The 22,496-nt window shown below is 32.8% G+C and overlaps 1 protein-coding gene across 4 annotated transcripts in view; it reads right to left on the minus strand.

The window, feature by feature from the left end:
* Positions 1-22,496, minus strand: part of LOC123673643 (ecotropic viral integration site 5 ortholog) — a 110,276-nt gene that overhangs the window by 59,630 nt on the left and 28,150 nt on the right. For 2 of the 4 annotated variants that reach the window (XM_045608230.1, XM_045608231.1), the window contains exon 1: positions 14,995-15,139. In XM_045608230.1, coding sequence (XP_045464186.1) covers positions 14,995-15,050 — 56 coding nt within the window. In that variant the 5' untranslated portion in view covers positions 15,051-15,139. Of the gene's footprint in view, positions 1-14,994; positions 15,282-18,765; positions 18,806-22,496 lie in introns of those variants that run through there. The other 2 variants (XM_045608228.1, XM_045608233.1) reach the window with 2 other exon arrangements.

The raw sequence follows: 22,496 nt of genomic DNA on the forward strand, positions 1-22,496 counted from the left end.
ACCAAAAGCCGTAGGGCGATTTCAAATCTAAAAACAAATTGAAATATGTGATAAAATGAAAATATTTAATTTTCGGTATTTATTTTCAATATTTTTGTGAGCTTACAGTAGCTGGCATTTATATAGGATTTCGATGACTAAAATCCACATATAAAAACAAATGGAGTCTCCGAATCAAGGTTTTTCATCACTCTGTATAAAACGACTTTATAAGTTAATTCGACGTAAATTCTATTGATCAAATACGAATAGATTTTAATTTACCGTTCATAGTTTCAGCTTCAGTGAAGAGATCTAGACGAAAGAGCTATTTAACTAATTAAGTATTCAATAGATATATAAATGAGACCATTAAATAGAATGAGGAATGAGTTAACGGTCATTTTTGAAAACGAATTTGTGACTTCTTGTATAACAAACTGAATTCAACCCACAAGAACAAAGATAAAAAACTGCCTAAATTCCTGAATATCAATTCTTCTTTTATATTCGCCAATATCACTCAGGTTTAGCCAGAGTAGGTTCACTTTTCAAATAAATAAAATAACAAAAATTAAATTAGAGTTTCGAATAAAGTTCAGCCTAATTTTATTACTATAGTTCTTTTAATCATGAATTAATATTTTTCAGGAAAAAAAACTCAACAAGATGTTTGATAATAATTCATAATCGAATCTAACCTAATCGTTTGGGATGAATTTCCACGAAAATTTGGGTAAAATAATAATACTGCTAGAATGAGTACACAAAGAGAGGATATTTGTTTCATATATGAAGAGATAATGACAAAATTCAATTTCTATAATTTTTAAAAAATTCGAAGAAATCATCAACTAGATGTTTACTCATATTCGTTTGAAAAATATCATAAGATTGTTTCAAAATCTCGTCGTCACGTTCCAATACATAATTCTTTAATTTTTTTATCTTGTCTCTTCTATCTCCATCCCGTTATTAGTAAAAACGTTGAACCTGATGAATTGAAGTTTTTTCATAAATAATAACATTTCATCTATCTATCCGATATTTATTCGGATCGATTATACTGATTTGTAAAATGAACATCATCGTATGACAACTTATTGCGAATTTCTTACACATTTTTCCAATGAATAAAAAATATCGTAAATATGTCACCTTCATATCACACGAATACTTGCAAAAAGACATATCGTCTAGATTGAAAAGATAAAATTATCTATAAAGTATAATCACCTGAAATTTCCATTAGCAATTTCTTGTCGAACGAAAAGTGATGAATCTCACAAGTATCAAAATGATAAGCGCTCATTAATAATTGCGAGATTTCCAATCCAACTTGACCTAGTTTTTCATAGGACACTCGATATATTCGAAAATGAAATGCGAGTTTAAAAAAGCTTCACAAGCTAGGACAAATTCAAACAAACATTGTAAATCCTAAGTAAATATCGAACAAACATTAATTCGAAAGGAAAATAATCCATTACTACCGAAAAACAATAGAAGCGTCCAGAAGTCCTGATTCATTTCTGTGCAGAACCATTTCCGATAATAAGCAACTCATGAAATAAATAACTTCGACAGGGAACTTGTGGTTGGACTCCAGCAATAGAGTAAAACATGCAATAAAAAGATAAAAATCGATATAAATAGAGCGTACATTCCATGAATTTTAGTAGATAAGCGTAATAGTATACGAGTGCATATAACCCATCAAAAAACATATAGCAATATCGATACACTTGATACTACTTGTACTGTAAATCAATTATAATAAAGCATAGATAGTAACAGATTTTATTTCATAGACGTGTTGTTTGAACATTGGATAAAACATTGGAATAGTCTGTAGGTTCAATTATTTCTATCAGGGATTAATAATTTAGTCCTCCTATGTATTGTGATCATTTTTCATTTCTATTAAGGAGCTTTTGAACGTGAATGTGGAATTTGAATATATTCCTTCATTCAAATCATAAGAACACAGTACACCTACTTGTCATAATCCTTGAGAATTTCTTCCTACCTCTCAAACCTATACCAGACTGAGCTTAGACGAGGCTAAAAATCAAGGATATGGAATGATGAATTGTGGGAACATAATATTGATGAAAAAAAGTGTGCAGTGAAAATATTGAGTGTACAACTTTGCTTCCGCTGTTTTACAATAGATGGTTGTAGCGGCAAGTGGTAGTCGAAATAAATAGATCGTAGATGTCATACAATAAGCTTAGGTACTTATACATAACGCCATCGAAATAGTTAGTTATTCTCGATTAAACATGTAAGCTTACGAGCCAAATTCTCGTCATTTGCGGAAGGTTTTAATTTTCTCCTGTAATATGAAGAAATCTGCAACTGAGGCTCATAGAATGCTCTCTAATACCTGTGGTGACGCCGCTGTCAGCTAAAGAACGTGCCGAGTTCGAACGTCGAAGACCAGGTGGAAGAAAGAAGGTTCTCGAAGATCAGGAGGCATTAGGAACTTAATCAAGACTCGTGTCAACAAGAATTGCCGGGATCATTGGGAGTGATACAACAAGTCATTTCAAAATGCTGAAAGTCATGGGAATAATTTATAAACAAGGAAATTGGGTGCCGTATGAGTTGTAGCCGAGAGATGTTGAACGCCGTTTGTTTGCGTGTGAACAGTTATTTGCAAGGCAAAAACAGATCAGATTTCTGCATCGTATTGAGACTGGAGACGGAAAATGGGTTCATTACGATAATCCCAAGCGCAGAAAATCATGGGGATATCCCGGCCATGCTTCCACGTCGACGCCAAACCGAATATTCACGGTTCCAAGGTCATGCTCAGTATTTGTAGGATCAGCTCGGCGTAGTGTATAAAGAGTTGTTAAAACTGACTGAAACAATCACAGACGATCGTTGTTGAACGCAATTGATGCATTTGAGCCGAGCATTAAAAGACAAACGGCCGCAATACAACGAGAGACATGATGAAGTGATTGTATAGCATGATAATAATGCTGGCCATATGTTGCGAAAATGGTCAAGACATACTTAGAAACGTTGAAATGAGAAGTCCTACCCCATTCGCCGTATCCTCCCTCGATCTATCACTTATTTCGATAAATGGCACACGGTCTGGCTGACCAGCACTTCCGGTCTTATGAAGAAGTAAAAATTTGATCGATTGGTGGATCGCTTCAAAAGATGACCAGTTTTTTCAACGCGGAATTCGTACGCTGCCCGAAAGATGAAAGAAAGTAGTGACCATGGATAGAACTTTGAATCATAAATGTATAACCAGTTTTTTTACAATAAAGCCTCGAATTTCTGAAAAAAAAAGCAAAGTTGTACACCTATGTACTGCTGTCATTAGTTTCGAAGTTATTATTTCAATATTTTCCACAGACGAATACAAATGTTAAGTATTTGGAAATAAATGAGAAAGATTTGAAAATCTGCCAAATCGAAGAGTTAAAATCTCTATTTCCTTGAAAAATCACGTTGATGAAAGAATCAAAAAACAAAAAACAATTGCTGTTTTATGGACTAGAAGATTTCTTGAAAAATCACTTTGATGAAAGAGGTGAAAAACAAAAAACAGTTCCTACTTTATGGACTACCAGATTTCGTAGTCTATATAAAACAGAAACTTGTACGGAGTCAACTGAAGTGTTAAGAATAACATAGACTGATATAACTCAATACTCAGTTGATTGTATCGTGAAATATGCTCGTCTGAAGCTATTTCTGATCGTCTGCTGCTTAAGATGAATTGAGATCTGTTTCTCTTCTTCTCTGGTTTTGAAATTAACTTTAGTACCAATTTCAACCAATTAACTCCCAGAATAGATCGATCCAACTAATGTGATTTGATCGCCTATTGTTGAAGATACGTTTGCTTAGAACAGAGTGGATATTGAAACTGACTATACCTGAATCGAATAAGCGTCATTATTGAGCCGATGAAAAGCTTCAAGATTGTAAAATTCCTTCCGTTCTATTAAGTTTCGAACTCCATAGCTTGTTTTCTCTTAAAGATATAAATTTTTAAATCTTCCTGAAAATTTCACACAATGTAAACATTTTGAAATATGTGAATTCTGATGAAGTGAATATTCTGTGGTATCACATTGAAAAACCTTGAAATCTTCTTCTTGATTTTCTAGCGTTACGACTTTCATGATATTTTGAATGTACCTTTATTTCATTATTTGACAATCCACTACCACGATTCGATTCGATTGGTATTTTTCGAATCATTGTGAACAAAATTCAGTTACGCGGTACGAACGAATTTGAGAGAAACATTCAGACCTCGAACGTTTCCCAAAAATTTTTAAGTTTCATCGAAAACAAGCATCGAAGACGCGAAAACATTGGTTTTGTAATATCTATGTTTTTCTAAACATTGATGTAAAATTGAAACGATTATATTATTGATAAAAAAAAACTGAAAATTCTCAATTAAAAATAAATGTATGTCAATATTAGTTGAAAATACCAAAATGCCCCATGGAAATTGTAATAAGTAATGGCAATATAACTTACATTTTGTAATGTAATAAAAATTTGAAACAAATAAAAGCATGTTCTTGAAAATAACATACATCAATTCTAAAAGAAAAGTGAAAACAAAGAAAAAATACTCTGAATAAAGAAAAATGCGAATTTTTTATGGATAGATTTCAAGTAACTTAGGAAGGCGCTTCCCATGCAGACTATTTAATTCAGAAGCTACAGTTTCACCGGAATCTTTATTTTGAATATATTGGACATCGAAAAGTTAACATCGACTAAAACAAAAAAAATGTTTCGAGGAATTCATATTTTGTCATTGAGCATATTTTTTCTGCTTTTTATTGTTGCTTCAGTAATGAATTATTTCATATATCAGCAAATTCTTATCATCTACTAGACGTGTTTTCAAAAAGATTATTACTCTTTATATTCATTCACGACTTTCATGAGATACCTCGATCATGAATAAATAAAAATTTTCGAACTTTATCGGATTTGAAAAATTCATAAAAAACGAAAGTTAGGTACAACTTTTGACTGATACCGCATAATGAAGCTGAATTTCATGCTCTTTTTTTGTAGATTGAAGCAAACATTTCGAATTCAAAATACTAAATGCTATTATTAACTTGTACAATTCAATGAGGAATAATGAGTCCGGTCCTGGAATATTAAATAATTTATTTCCTCGATCCCAGAATATGTCAGTAACATCCTCAGTCTCAATAAATTCAGCCGATAAGTTTGATTCTGAGGATGGTTTCATTATTTCCAGGAGTATGAAAACTCACTCTGCAGCTTTCTGAGGAAAGTCAGAAATTAATTTTTTGTAGTAGATCCGAGAGTCAATCCGTCCTCACCTAGTCTCACTCTATCTTTGATAAGAGTATGTACAGTTACTTTCGTGACACCCTATATGTGTTAAATATAAAAAAGGTAGAAATCATTTCTTTTAGCCGCTTAGTGAATGAAATCTTGTATTGAAATTAATGATAGTTAAGAAAGAAAGAATCGAAAGTCAACTTATCACTTATAACAAACGAAATACGATAGAACTAAACGAGAACTCAAACACAAATTAATTCCCATCCTCCAAAATAATGTAGCTGGAACAGACAACATCGAAAACTTGTTAGAAAACCATTATTTTCTTTTGATAGAACTTTATAGTGTTTCAGAACTTGAGACAGATCCATTATTTTCTCTAGTTTAGAAACTTTCGTTATTATTCTTGTCTCATCACTTCGCAGCGTTTTGTGCGATTAGTTTTGGCTGATTGGCCTCAAGCTTCAGTTTATCGTAAAAAATTTTCTAGCTTCGTGGAAAATTTGAAACAAATTGACATCTTTACTCAAACTGCATCTGCAATATTTAAAAACCCCTTAACTAATGAAGTCAGTTCTGAATTTCATATAATATGAATTTGACTTATTGTTTTCTACATATAAGCTTCTTTAGATTTCAAAAAATTTTGGAAAATGAATACCGCAAATACTGAATAAAATTACTTTGGATTCATAACTATAACCAAAAACTTGAATTGTGAAAATTTCAGCAAACCCCTCAAAAAATTTCGACCAATCATATTAACGCATATAATACAAATCACTTAGCAACGAACCAATATTTTTGAATATCAATGCAGCTTGAAAATATCCGAGTATTTGCACGTGTGCTTTAGGTGAATATTTTTTTGGTGTTTTAAAGCATCGAAAACATTCGGGATGCTTGTCAAAAAGATTTATTTAAATGTCATTCAATTTCAATTGTTCAAATACTAACTGTAGTTAGTATTTGAAAAATTAAAATTGAATGAAATTTTTTTCGGGAGATAGTCCATCATATACCTCTCGTGCTTGCCAAATTATTGAATATTTTTCCTTCAGCACTTCGTTTAGTCGGGAAAATATTCGATTATATTTGACAAGCACTCGGGATATAACTATTGACTATTTCCCTCGCCTTAATTTCCACCAATCACAAACTCTCAATTTTAAATTACAAATGACTTCTAGATGGAAAAACTGGATGAAAGCACCTGCCAGCAGTTTTTTCGAGTTTATTGTCACCAAAAATTACAATACCTTTGAAAACAAATAACTATGATCTCATGAAATACTCTTGTCAAAAACCATTCGGGCATTTAATTTTTCCTGTGATAAAAATTGATAAAACACAATGAAAAGTAATATTATACAAAAAGCATATTATTGAGCAACGTGCTTTTTCGGTAAAATGAGATGCCCTTATGATATTAATCACGAATATAATAAACTAAAAGACGACAGAAAATATTTCCAGTCAATATACATAGAAAATCAACATACCATAAAAAAATAATTATTGCGGAAAGTACTGAAATATTTCAATTCAAACTCTAATAAAAAATCTACTTCTGAGAGTTAAATGAATTATTTAAGAAATGAACCCAACTGACGTTCAAACATTTTATTATCAAGTCCAGCTGAAGGGAGTAGTAGTGAATTGATATTTGATATTTTGTCCCCAATTAAGATTTTAATTTTTGATTTCATTAGCTCCCTTGTTGACAAAAAGAATTAAATCTTAAATTAATCTTGTGTTTAATATAGGATAATTTCAATTTTTGGCTCCTAAAACCTCCAAATGATAACATAACAATTATTAGTAATATCTACTGAGACTCTCCTATATTAGTAAATGGATTTAAGACGCAAAGAAATGAGATTCTTCGTCGTCACGAGTCACACATTGATCCTTTGGATATATAAACATATACTTGTAATATTTCAATTGTGATTGTATTATAATTCTATTGTACCTATATTGGATCTTATGATCTTAACTTCAAGAATAATATTTTGACATTTTATTTAGCTCCATACCAAACCTACTATTTTATGCTCCCATATAGTACATTACAAGGTAACTTTTGAAAGTCAATGGGCAGGCGAACAAGAGCACAAAACGACCTAACTTCATGTGTGTGCTTTCTGTCATTTTTCTGTAATGAGATCCAACAAAATCCAAAACCAAAATTTCCATCATGAAGGAAATATATTTCTTTCTGATATTGCAAGCAGCTCATCTTTGAAATAAACCACAAACAAAATGCGTGTCCTATATATCGACCCCATATAAAGATTACCCATATCTCCAGCTCTGAATTTATAGGTGTTCCAGTAACCCACATCAATATCAGCAAAATACGAGTATCTGCTCGAAAAATGAACTTAAGGTGAATTGGATCAACATTCAATTGAGGAATGAGTTCGAATGCAATTAGATGGAAATGTTTATCGCTCACGTTACACTGAATTTGTTGCGATTTAAATAGGAAGGGAAATGAATGACATTTTAACAAGAATTGGATGAGACCCTGGAGTCTCATTTAATTAAGATAACAAGAAATTTCATACATAATTTATTTCCTGACATAAACAAGAGTGATTTTCTTTCTGAGCCTGATTAGATTTGGATATAAAAAGGGGCTGCATATTATTTTCACAGACAACTCAAAATCAACCCAAAAATATTTATCTTTCGAAGGAAAAACCTACGAATCTGAAAACTACATATAAAAAATTACCGGAAATTGGTAAATATACTGGGTGAATTTTTTCAGTTGAATCATTTAAAAACCTCGAAAAGGAAATGTCTTATGGAAAAATGTCTTGAATAAAAAGTTCATGAGTTTGATGGGGAAGTCAACTTATGCTACTACCCCTCACATTTTCTTCAACCTTGAAGGGAAGTCAAAACATTCAGTGTTTTTCGTTATTTCAAGGCTCTAGCTCATCTAAAGACGAATAATCTATTTGTTGGTTCCTGAACTATAGGAACACAGATTGTAATAAGACCACAGTCCACACGATTTATTTGTTTGAACGAAACCTCATATTGAATAAATTAGTTTCGTTATTGAGGATCATCAATTTAATTATCACTTGTATCGTACATGAAAATAGAATTTAGTAACGATCAGACTAATTTTAACAGCCTCTGTTACATTGGAACACATGTTCAATCAATAACCCGCAATTTCATTATTTCTTGATAGGTCATTGGTAATACTTGTGGTGAAGCACATGGCACTGACATATCTTATTGCCAGAACGACAAAAGAATAATGAGAAGAGTTTTTGATCTATCAAAAATAGATAGAAAATGAATGAGTTGTTTTACCTAATTTTTCAAATTCTCTCACATAAACTGCCTTCTTTATATAGAGTAACGTATTTAATGATTTTATTTCGATTTGCTCCACCACGATGATTTTTTTTCAAAATTCAATTTCAAGTCCTTGAGATTAATGAATCGGATTATATGGAAATAGAAAACTTGACGTCAGATAGGATGTACAAAATGTTTCATAATTATCTTTCAAGACATGAAATATCAAAAAATAAGTAAAGTTTGTTTGTTTTATATGAAATTATCCAAAAAATTTTCAACTTTTGGTAGTTTTAGCCTAATCTCTCGAAACTTTTAGGGATATCTTTAAAAAATACTACGGGACATATCTCTCATGGAAAATATTAACAATTGATTAATTGAATTATCAGGTAACTGACAAAATATTTCTTCCATGAATTTGTATCCTATGATTTATTTCAATTTTAACTATTAGGTGTACAACTTTGCTTCCGCCGTTTTGCAATAGATGGCGGTAGCGGGGACAATTCTCTCATGAAGCAGTTATGGAATAGACAGCGATGATTTAATTTTCCAGAGTGAAACATCTTTCTTAACTGTCAAGGCCAAAACAGAATTGAAAAATTCAGTTTTAATTTAAATTAAAAAGAAGCATGTCAGTTGAAAGATTTTTATTTCCAATCAGAATAACAATAAACTCATAAATACCACAAAATCAAATTCTTAAATAACAATTTTATTTATTTTTCACACCAACTACAGTACGCAGTACTGGTGACAAGGCCTGTTTTACAATATTTTAAGGATATTGAAACCCATCTCACATTAACTGTCCAGCTATTGTTTAACTTGCTAATCGTTTTACTGCACATTTTTTAAATCATTTCTCAACCGGAATATAATTTATCTATTCATTATTTTATTCTTCAATTTATGACAGTTAGGTAATCAAATAATATAGACGAAATTTCTTTGAGACAAAATTCTTTTAAATTTATGTTTTGCGTGGTAACAATTCCGGTATATTTTCTAAATATTTCCTCCATTTCTAAAACAAAGCAAAACAATGCCTCATCGCAAAAAATTAAGAATGTTTCCTAAACCTCTTAAGTTGAGTTAAGCTTCTATAAATTGGAGTTTTGGAACCAACTGCAACGATGCAATTTTTGCAAGTTTCCGAAATTTTTATTATACTTTGCAGTATATACTCACAAACGTTATACAATTATTGAGTTTAGCTGAGAGATTGATGGGTTGAATAAGGGACTTTCTATATTTGCAGGAAGCTGGACAGTATCATAAGTTGGGTTTTCAACACAAGCAGATTCCAAAAAACCTGCCAAAAATTCGCGATTATCCTCATCGTAATTGCTGCTTGAATTCGAATTTTTCAAATATTGCGATATACAAATTAATTTCAAGTAATTTCTAACTCAAACTGGATTAGGTATTATCTGTTTGCTTCTTAGCACCGAAAATAAATTTTCAAGGCAGTCCTGTGAAAATCTACTAGTTGAAACAAAAAGGTACTTTTTGGACAGGACAGGAGGGTAAATTGTACTTCTCAACAATGTCAGGTGATAATTTGATGGTTTTATTTTGAACAATCATGACTTTATATTCTTATACAGATGAGGAACATCCGCAAAAAAATAAACAAATTCATCTGGTCTTATAGGGTGTGGAATTTCACAATTCAACAAGAAGTTTTCCAGCAGAAATACCCCAAGTCCTCAATAATGCTCAATTACTAGCACCCATATCTGAAGTTATACTGAGTATGTTAAGTTTAATCTTTTCTGCTTTTTCAAATATGTATTCTATGATTCTTTCAAAGATAGCACCGTTAACTGAATCACTAGTGAAATAGTATCTTGTTGCATCATTTCTCGCATCATCACAGGTATTTGGTGAATTTTGTCTGTCTGATAAAGAATCCAATGTTGAGGGATCAGCAAGATCAGAAGTTGACGTGGATGGTGCTGAATATGCTTCTGTAGAAATATGTGGTACCCTCGGCGATACAGATTGCACTTATGAGAACCAACAAATGCAATCAGTACCACTGAAGGGGTATAACATACTTTAAATTCATCACTTTTTGTTTCGGTTCAACCAGAATGATACTATATATTTCAATATATAGTATCACTATATATTACACAGATATTATCAAGTCACTGTAGTGGTAGTCGAAATAAATAGCTCGGCGTTATGTATAAAGAGTTATTAAAACCGACTGAAACAATCACAGGCGATCGTTATCAAACGCTATTAATGCATTTGAGCCGAGAATTAAAATAAAAACGGCCGCAATACAGCGAGAGACATGTTAAGTGATTTTACAGCATGACAAAGCTCGACCCCATGTTGCGAAAGTGTTCAGGATAGGACATACTTGGAAACGTTGAAATGGGAAGTCCTACCCGTATTCTCCAGACGTTGCTCTCTCGGACTCTGACTTGTTTCGATCAATGGCACACGGCCTGGCTGACCAGCACTTCCGGTTTTATGAAGAAGTGAAAAAATTTGATCAATTCGTGGATCGCTTTAAAAGATGACCAGGTTTTTCAACGCGGGATTCGTACGCTACTCGAAAGATGGGAGTAAGTAGTAGCAAGCGATGGACAATACTTCGAATCATGAATGTAAAACCAGTTTTTTACAATAAAGCCTCGAATTTCGGAAAAAAAACGGTAGAAGCAAAGTGGTACGCCTATATGCAGTTTTGTATGGAAACTTTTTCTGTTGCAATATTGACCGTTTTTGAGCAATTTGAAGGAAATTTTCGATGAATATATGAGGCAATTAAATCCATATACTGAAAATCCCATTAGCAGCATTGTATTTATCATTATGACGGCGAAAATGGTTAATCTTGACTTTCTCGGCGACAAAACAGAAATTAACGTTCGAAAGTGTCTGCGCCGTCGATTTCATTAAATTGTCTCATTCAAGCTTTTTTGGTCGAAATAAACTTGAAATTTTTGGGTACTTTTATATCCTGGCAATTTAATCCTTTCGGATTAAATTGTCGAAAAAGAAATTAACTGGTTCCGGGAGACCGCTCAAGTATTATGATAATTTGATCTTTTAAAAAATAAACAGTGCTGTCGAGAAGTGGCGATGGTACACAATAACACAGCCTACACAGAACACAATCGGTTCTTTCATTACTTCAAGAGTTCTTTTGAAAACTGTTCCATTGTGACAATTTCAAGATTTATAAAATTATCTTATTCGATAACTAATTGTATCATCCAACGCTCCTCAAACTTTTTCAATACCTTTTCTGTAGAAAGATTCGTCTTTGCCTTCATTAAAACTAACATATTCCAAACAGAAATGCGAGGGATCAAGAGAAAAAATTGAGTAATTGATCAATTTAATGGATAAATCTGAGTAACTGTACAAATAGGAGGTATATTATGTTGACATTTCTTCTTTCAAATTGCATGGTTCATTGATGAAGTTTGTCTACTGAAGGTTGAATCACGTTGTGTACACACAATATATCAGTTGTTCACTAATCTCACAGGGAACCATGACCTGAACTAACGAAGAACTAGGGAAATGAGCGAACTAACGAATATATGTTCACGAATTGGACAAACCTAGTCCTATATTTATTGATGAGGATATATTTATAAAGAAGCATTTAATCTCTTCAAATCCCCTCAGAAGAATTGACATCAGTATCATCTTATCGTTTAGATTTATTACATCAGAGATATTCATCACTAATATCCGATAGGTCGTTGGTGAGAATGATGAAAGCTGCCAACTTCGCATGAAAATAAATTCATGTCTATATCAATCAAGGACCTAGGCAATGATTATCAAGTATCGTGATACCATCTTCTTTATTTTTGTTGAATAATATTTCAGAAAATATATCGAAAGCTAAGAATAGATTATTCATCACACTTGGAACAATCTTCGCGCATTGTTATTTCATGTAGGTCCTCAGTTACATGATCGAATTACAATTTTTTGATTACCACTGAGAGTAGGTACCGGGTTTTTCACCATAATTTGACCCCCTCTTTAAGTTTGTTACTAAAAGAGGTACAAAAAAATGTTTTCTACAAAAGTTTCACGAAATCGACTAGTGTTTTTTAAAATGATTTCACAAAACGAAATATATACAGAGTGGTCAACATATTGATTGCAACTTCATTTTTTCAAATGAAACACCCTATATATTTTTCTATATTTGACTAGCTCTTTTTCCCCTGATTTCGAATATATAACATATGTTTGGCCTAACTCTCTTATTCTGAGTACCACAGTGTTTCAATTTTTAAGAACCACCTGGCATGCTCAGTAATCAGTTTTCAAGTGGTAGGCTGCGATAACTCAAAATGCCCTTTTTTGAGTTATCTCGTTGGCAATTTGACTATAATATGTCATATCGTTGCCAACGAGATAACTCAAAAAAAGAGCAATGGTAGGCTGCGATAACTCAAAATGCCCTTTTTTGAGTTATCTCGTTGGCAACGATATGACATATAGTCAAATTGCCAACGAGATAACTCAAAAAAGGGCATTTTAAGAACCACCTGGCATGCTCAGTAATCAGTTTTCAAGTGGTAGGCTGCGATAACTCAAAATGCCCTTTTTTGAGTTATCTCCTTGGCAATGATATGACATATAGTCAAATTGTCAACAAGATAACTCAAAAAAGGGCATTTTGAGTTATCGCAGCCTACCACTTGAAAACTGATTACTGAGCATGCCAGGTGGTTCTTAAAATTTGAAACTCTGTGGTACTCAGAATAAAAGAGAAAGACCCAACATATGTTATATATTCGAAATCAGGGGATAAAGAGCTAGTCAAATATAGAAAAATATACAGGGTATTCCATTTGAAAAAATTAAATTGCAATCATTATATTGACCACTCTGTGTATATTTGGTTTTGTGAAATCATTATAAAAAACACTAGTCGATTTCGTGAAACTTTTGTAAAAATAATTTTTTTGTACCTCTTTCAGAAACAAAGTTAAAGGGGGGATCAAATTATGGTGAAAAACCCGGTACATAGATGGAAATCGGCAATGTTCAAATAATTTCAATTTTAGTTTTTTAACAATGAACATTTGAAGCGAATCAAATTGTAATATAATATGAGAAAATAATCGGACAATTATTATTGAAAGTCTAACATTATTGCACTAAATAAGCACGAGCTTCAGAAGCTTCAATAATATATTTCATGTATGTTTTAATAAACATTATTATCACTTCATGTTGTGCTGTTTGAAACCAATGGATTCCGAGTCAAATCTTCAAAAGAAAAAAATTTCGCAAATTTAAATTGTGAATATTTTAAGGAACATGAAACATTTCTTGGACAGTTCAACTAGCTTTATTATTGAAAGAATATCATACAAGAATATTCAGAAATTGAGATTTTCCTTTTCAAACTACCAATACATATTTTCAATATCGTATATGGTTTGAAGTTGTCGAGAAAAGAATGTTTCCCTTTAATTTTTGGATTCTATACATTCCAAACAGACAATTTCAGAAAATATAAATTTTTCGTCAATGACCTTCTCATACAAAAACGTAAAAAATATAAATCTTTTATTTCAAGTATGGGCCGTCTTCTCCAAGAAGTTATTGGTTCTAGAAATGAAAATACTCGCTACTGATACTATCGTTCAACTTGTTTCATTCTATTTTGTTTCGTTTTTTAGTTGTTAAATTTGGATCTTGATTTGTCATGAAATCATGAAATGATATAAAATGGTGTTTCTCGAGTAATAAGAAAGATAATGGGGTGTTTAAAAAACATTTTGAAAACGATAAGGCTAAAGTTTAAGTTTAATTCCAATTTGATAAAATAACTGTTACACTCTATAGAGTATTACAAATTTCATAAAAAACATGCTATAATTGCGGCACCCGGTTTTTATGCGCATATGGTTTACACACTAACGTTCCGGAGAAAATAATCTGTCATAAAAAAAACATCCAAAACGGACGAGTATTTTTGACGAAAATTCATTTTAAACTATTGCCTACATTTTAGTGGTGCGTTAATTTATTGGCGAAGTGAAGATTCAGAGTAAGGAAATTTTATCACTTCGATAGAATTAGAAAATAACAACTGTAGTGTAAAACTTTTTGTGTCTTTACTTCACGGTTGAAAACGAACAAATCACGTCAAAACAAATCATTATTTCCGCTGAATTCATACTCATTTATTACTATACGTTTTCCAATTACAACCTCGCTGAATAACGACATTAACAACGGCTCCGAGAGCCTTACAAAGACGGCTTAATTAAGGGTCTCCAACCCCAATTAAAACGTTCTAATAAGCGCTAATAACAGGCTTGCCGGTCAACATCCATCGTAATCAAAGTTGTTTTTTACCTAATCCTTTTCAATCCCCAACCATTCTTCCTACCAAAAATCGCAACAAACAACATCACATAACCCCGAATCCCGGATTGTTTCGGTTCCCGTTCCGCCCTTATCCCGACGTAACCGGAAGGCCCGATACCTCGAGCTCGTCCGCGGCTGGGATGGAACTGCTCCTGCTCGCCCGCAGGAGGATGCAGGCCGGGCGGACGGACGCAGAATCCGGAACCCGGACCGCTTCCTGCCCTTCCTGGTCTCCTGACAACTTCGTTGCGATTCTCGACCGAAACTACGTCGCTCAAGTGTCACGAGGAGTGGAAACTGATTGATACGTTGATGAATGGCGATAAGAGATTAATATCAGATCGCAAAAAGCACTGCGAATTTTACACTAGGTTTTATTATTTCCTCGGAAAATATGTCAGATTATTTTTTTCGCATGTCAAATTCAGACATTTTTATGGTTTCAACCATAGAGTAATAAACATATAAGGAGGGAGTATACGCAATTTTTACATGGTTAGATTACGGTGTCGGATTGTGATATATTTTCAAATCCACAATTTCACTATATCGTTATGAATGTACCGGGTTTTTCACCATAGTTTGACCCCCCCTTTAACTTTGTTACTAAAAGTGATCCAACAAAATGTTTTCTACAAAAGTTTCACGAAATCGACTAGTGTTTTTTAAAATGATTTCATAAAACGAAATATATACAGAATGGGCAACATATTGGTAGCAACTTCATTTTTTCAAATGGAACATCCTGTATATTTTTCTATATTTTCAAATATATAACATATGTTTGGCCTATTTTTTTTTTCTGATTACCAAAGAGTTTCAAATTTCAAGAAACTCCTGGCAAGCTAAGTAATCAGTTTTCAAGTGGAAGGCTGCGATAACTCAAAATGCCCTTTTTTGAGTTATCTCGTTGGCAACGATATGACATACGTTTTTCACTATAAATTGGATTGGGTGATTTGGATGCTACTCCATATATTCTCTCCTTGTAGCTTTCTTATTTTTATTGTTCTCCACATAAAGCGAATATATTTCAAATATTTCCGTTTCTGTGTATTGCATTTTCGATGAATAGTTCTATTCAATGACAAACGTATGTTATATATCGTTGCCAACGAGATAATTCAAAAAAGGGCATTCTGAAATATCGCAGCCTTCCAATTTAAAACAGACTTACTTAGCTTGCCAGGTGGTTCTTAAAATATGAAACTCTGTGGTACGCAGAATAAGAAAGATGTATAAAATGTAATAAAAAAAAAAAAAAACAACCAGACTTTTAAACAAATGTATCCGAAGTAGTAATCAAATAAATAATGTAAAAAAACGTAAATTTGCATCTTCCGAAAAAACAGCAGATAGGCCTAACATATGTCATATATTCGAAATCAGGGGAAAAAGAGCTAGTAAAATATAGAAAAATATACAGAGTGTTCCATTTGAAAAAATGAAGTTGCTATCAATATGTTGCCCACTCTGTATATAGTTCGTTTTGTGAAATCATTTTGAAATATATTAGTCGATTTCGTGAAACTTTTGTAGAAAACATTTTTTTGTACCTCTTCTAGTAACAAAGTTAAAAGGGGGGTCAAATTATGGTGGAAAACCCGGTACATTCTATTGAATGAAATATATTTATTTGAGTGATTCTCAATTGAATATGCACATTTGAATATTTGGAATCTGATATTTTCCTAATTGTCGAATTTATAAAGAGCAGAATATTTATTATTCTCTGTATCTACCTGCTGAAATCCAAGGTTTCGCTACTATTGCTCTCCTAGCGTCATCCGTTGTTTCACGTCGTTTGGCGCGCTTGAAGTTTGTTTTTTGAATACCTGATATATTTAGGTATTCATCACAATATATTTTGAGATGATATGAAACGTTGATTCACTATGGGACATAAGAAGTGCGGTCTTAGTGGAGAAACTCGCAAATTGAGTGAAATATCGTATCACTGATATGTTTTCATTTCCGTGCTTCATGTCAAATTTGATAGTTCATCTTGGGCACAAAATTTGCTTAGGTACTGAAAATGATATATGCTCCCTCTTTCATTATTTATGACTACTACTTTCAACTGATAGCAATACATTATTCTAGCCTTAGCCAATCATTCGGGATAATACTGATTATTTCTTCACATGTCAAAATCTGGCATTTTGGTGGTTTCGACTAATAGCATTGAATTATTCTAGCCAATCATTCGGGATTATACTGATAAAACTGCTTCCGAATCGATAATACTTTGTTTAAATTAAAACGTCGAAATATTACTTTGAATTTGTCATTATCGATAGCTTAGAGTGCTTCGAGAAACACAAACCGATTAAGTGCAATCACCCAAGAGAATATTGAACATTTGAATTGTTGAAAAAAATAATCTTCCCAAATACAACTCGTTCCCCAAATTTCATATGACAATTTTTTCTTTCCATCACTCATAATTGTTTATTTGTGACATAAAGCATTCAAACAAACCGAATTTAGAAAAAAATCTTTTTTTCATATTTTTGACAAATAAACAAGTTTTCGTGGAAATGAAAGAAATAATCGATAAAATTTAAAGCACTTGTGGTATAACACTGGATAATTTCAAAAGACGCGCTTCACAAAATGCATAATAATTTCACCTCCATCTAAGGTTGTTTGCCCTGAGTTTTCTTTTTTTCAAGATTTGTTATTTTTATTAATTTATTAATTTACTTGGTTGAGTAAGTTTATAGTTTCAAATTGATCTTGTTTTGTTTATGTTTATAACATCCTCATCATGTTTTTGTTTATACAGGGTGGCCATTTGAAAACGAAACAGACGAGATTACAGACGAAATAAAGTTTTTCGATAGAAATGCTCGGACAGGTCGATTTCTGTTTCGAGGGGGACAACTTAAGATGTAGGTTACGGACGCATAGCGCTTCAACCCTTGCTGCTACAACCCCCACCCCCAATTTTTGAATAGGGAAGATGGGGTGAGTGATACCTCGATTTAAAGGTATTTTTATACTGATTTCAGCACAGTAATTGTTTTTTCATTTTATGCATTAGTTCTCGAAATATTCATGCGTTAGTTGGTTAGGAAGGTTTTGAAGCTCAAAATGTCGATTTTTCACAAAACACTACAAATGCCATGAAAACACTACTTCATTTTCAAATACTTAGTTAAGAATATTTCTAGAACTAATGCATAAAATGAAAAAACAATTACTGTGCTGAAATCAGTATAGAAATACCTTTCAAATGAGGTATCACTCACCCCGTCTTCCCTATTCAAAATTTAGGGGTGAGGGTTGTAGTAGCAAGGGTTGAAGCGCTATGCGTCCGTAACCTACATCTTAAGTTGCCCCCCTCGAAACAGAAATCGACCTGTCCGAGCATTTCTATCGAAAAACTTTATTTCGTCTGTAATCTCGTCTGTTTCGTTTTCAAATGGCCACACTGTATAAGCTAATTGATGGTGTAGAAAAATGTCAACCATTGATAACAATGATTGTGAGAAAATAACACATTTACTATGAGAGTAAAAAAAGGACACTTTCATGGAAGAAAATCATTATTCAACTCGACAATCAAACGGAATTTAACGCATATTTTTTTCAGTTAACCATTTGGCACTGACCGATACGAGTGTAAACGCTTTATACACTTCGCTCAAGGACGTCAGGGGTCATTTGCTTCTTGTTTGTAAGTCGAGCGCAATTATGAACCATCGTGTAAAATTTTGTATAACTGGGTACAAATTCATAAAACTCATATATTACCTGCAAAGATGTAGGGGTTCGAACCTTGAATTTCAGGAACCTGAAAAATAAAAAAAAATGTATTTGCGAACTTGGAATAAATTAGATATTTTAGCATATAACCAAAAATGAAAATTGTTAATTTGGACAAATATCCAGATAAATTACCTAAACGTCTCTAAATTGATCTCTTCTTTCCGACTATTATGGATCTCCGTGAGATTTGTCAGAAGCTTGTAGGATGAACTATATGTTGTGTGTTGCCTTTTTCTTACCCAACATTGACTATTTCGTCTCGTAATAATAGTTAATTAGCAACTTTGGAAGGATATATCTCCCTTAATATGCATTTTGGGCCATAAGTTTATCCGTCGAACTATATGGTATTCCAGGATGAAGTACGGAGTTATTTTCTGGGGAAATTCAATAGAGGCATCCCGCATCTTTATTTTGCAGAAGAAATGCATACGCAGTATATTTGGATTGCAGAGGATGACGTCATGTAAACCATTTTTCATTAAATATAATATGCTTACATTTCCATCAATTTATATATTGGAAGCGATCTCGTTTGTTCTCGACAACAAGGATTTGTTTCTTGATTTCCGGAGAAGTCATCAACACAATACAAGACGTAAACTTAATTTGAGACCACCTAAAATTAATTTTTCTTATTTACAAAAAAATGTTGAGTATCAGATTGTCTCCATTTTCAATAAAATACCACTATATAATCGAATAAATGATAGTGATAAGAAGCTCAAACAAAAAATGAAAAAATATTTAATTTCTAAGGCTTATTATGCTATTGAGGAATTCATGAAAGATGAAATTCATTTGGCTGATTAATTTTGAGTTTTCATTGTTAGATTAAGTTTGGATGATTGTTTGTTTCATTGGGTTTATTTTATAAGTTTGTAAAATTATTCATTTGTTATTAATTTGTATGTAAATTTCAGCTATATTTTGACGGGCTCTAAGCCGACTATGTTGGTGTATTATGTTAATTGAGAGCGAATAAAGTTATATTATTATTATTATTATACTCATTTTTCAATGTACTATCACGTCCAGAAAGCTCGGAACACTCACCCTGTATATTTCAGTTTCTGATGATTGTATTATGCACTATATTTCGTTTGAATTTTTTTTCTTGTTCAGTTAGAATTATATTCATCCATTGTGAATTGAATATACTTTGTGATACATTTCTCGATTTATAATAATAGTGTCTCATTTCGACGAACATAAAAGGGTCCAAGAAATTGGGCGATGTGTGTAGTTCAAATTTTCTATAGGATTTTTTTTATTTTTTCTTGCCAACTATCATGTCATCATAAGTGAAAACATCGATTATCCCAGGAAAACTCTCCAATTCGAAACGAAACACCACGTCACGATTTCTTCCGACATCTCCCTTCATCAAAAATATAAGACCCTTAAACTATAATCTTCCATTTTTATTATCCCCCTAAAACCGGAGTCCCAGTCGTATCGTAAATATCATTAGGTAGGGGGGGTTGGGATCGTGCAGCTTCCAGAAACTAGGTCGGCGTTGCAATCCATCCCCTAACTCCATAGGGAGATGCAGTCGGAATCTAATACGGATGCATTTTTTCTCTCCCAGTCTCGCTATTGAACCCTTAGACCTGCGGGTCTTGAATTATTTCAATCAGTTCGTTTTGTTACGGCTTTATCGATCTGATCCAGTGGGGAGACTGCTTCCTACATTGGAGGGGATGTATGGGGAGGTCAGGAATGCCGTGTTGGCTGATGGTAACGTGAAAATAAAAGTTTATCGGTGCAGATATATTCGTATAAATATTCCCATGTGATTGCGAATTGAATTGGGGTGTTAGACCTCAAGAGTTTCGTCGACTTATGCCCAGCCTCGGCAAGGGCGTAGATCTTTTTTTCTTTGGGGGAAAACATATTTTTGACGACATTGTTTACTCATATATAATTTGAGAAAAAAAGGTTTGATAACGAAGTTTGAACCAAATTATCGAAAAAAAAATTTTTTATTACCAATTCGATTGTTCTTATCTTATACTGGGTGATCCTGAATCGGAGTTACGAAGGACCATGAGAGATTCTTTGGATAATTTTACAGATAAAATGGCCCATAGACATGAGCTCGCAAACGCTTTGTTTTCGAGATACAAGGTGTTTTTTGTAGTTCTACTTTTTTGTGATGCTTAACCAGTTTGTCGACTCTTTATTGATCTTCACTACAGAGTTGGTAAATTAGTACCAAAACTTATAATTAATTTATTTATCACAGCTACCTAACTGGATCTTCATAATAATTTGGATTTTCCTGAGAATTACTATATACCTAGAGCTGTTTGAATTTTCTCTCAAAATCGATTGCAGATACGACAAAACTATAACAAACCAAAAAGTGTAGTACTGAACCAGAGTTTCTTCTTAAATTTTTCTAGACTAACAGTGATTCACAAAAAAATAATTCTGGAGGAAAGAAGCGGGCCCCCTTCCAGAAAAAATTCACCCTGTGATTTGCATTCAAAATTAGGATATCACATGATGAAAACTTGAAATTGGAATATCTATACCAATTCAAGTTGAATATCTTGTGAAGGGAAAGTGCTACGAGAAAAAAACTTGAACACCTATATCTCAAAAACAAAGCTTTTGTGGACTCATGTTTCAGGACTTTTTTTCTTGAAATGATTCGAGAAATCTGTCATTCTCAATTGTACCTCCAATTGAGGAACACCCTGTAGATATATGCAATTTAAAACTGATGTCTCCACAAATAAATTGCAATTTGAATGAATTACAATAAATTGTAGAACACAGCTCAGACAATTTTTCGATGCGAATTCATTTCTCTGATAACTACATATTGAAATTTTGTGACGAGAATGATACAAAAATCCGAAAACAACGGGTAAGTGTTTACTAAGACGAATGTAAAAATCACAGTTGCAAATAAGGGACGATGCCGAGAAAGTGGATAGATAAAGAAAAATAATAAACCTCGGACAAAGACGAGCTTGTAGTGAAATAAAAGTATTCATTTTGAAAGCGATAATAAACTCATAAACATAAAAGGGTCCGATTTTTTACTGACGTGTCGATTTCAAAGGAAAGTAAAATGATTATTATTTGTTCATTTTATAGAGAAATGTTTGTTCTTCGTCTTCGAAAATCTTGGGGGGTAATTACCCCCATGACCCCCCATTTCTACGCCCTTGAGCCTCGGAAGATGCTCTCCCGTTATTTGGGAGTATGGAATGAGGGATATCGGGGGGAAATTGAGATATACGTGGCTTTCTCCGCAAGTGCACTCCTGGCGCAGAATGAAATATATTTTCCTTGGTTGTTGGTTCCATCTCCGATTGAAGGAATGTCAAATATCTATCAAATACCATTCTATCTATCTTGACATTCGACGTAGAAGCATAAATGATGCGTTCCATATAACGGTCAAATGGCTTATAAATTTAGAGTTATTCTGTTCAATTGGATAAAACGAACACAACTCTCTAAAATATACCAAACGAAGAGATTGAAATAAGTTTTATACTTTCTATGTTTTCAATACCAAAAATATAATATTAACACTGTGTTACCTCGAGTACCACTTATTTGAAGTTCATCATCAGAATTATTAATATCCTGTGGATCAGTTCGGGAAATTTGTAGAGTTTACGCTCAGTGTATTACAAGGATCATCCTTTTCGCCATCTTTCAGTTTTTATTTCCCCTTGTAATTAACTGAGCCT

Source organism: Harmonia axyridis, chromosome 2 (genome assembly GCF_914767665.1).
Source record: "Harmonia axyridis chromosome 2, icHarAxyr1.1, whole genome shotgun sequence".
NCBI classification, from domain to species: Eukaryota; Metazoa; Arthropoda; class Insecta; order Coleoptera; family Coccinellidae; genus Harmonia; species Harmonia axyridis.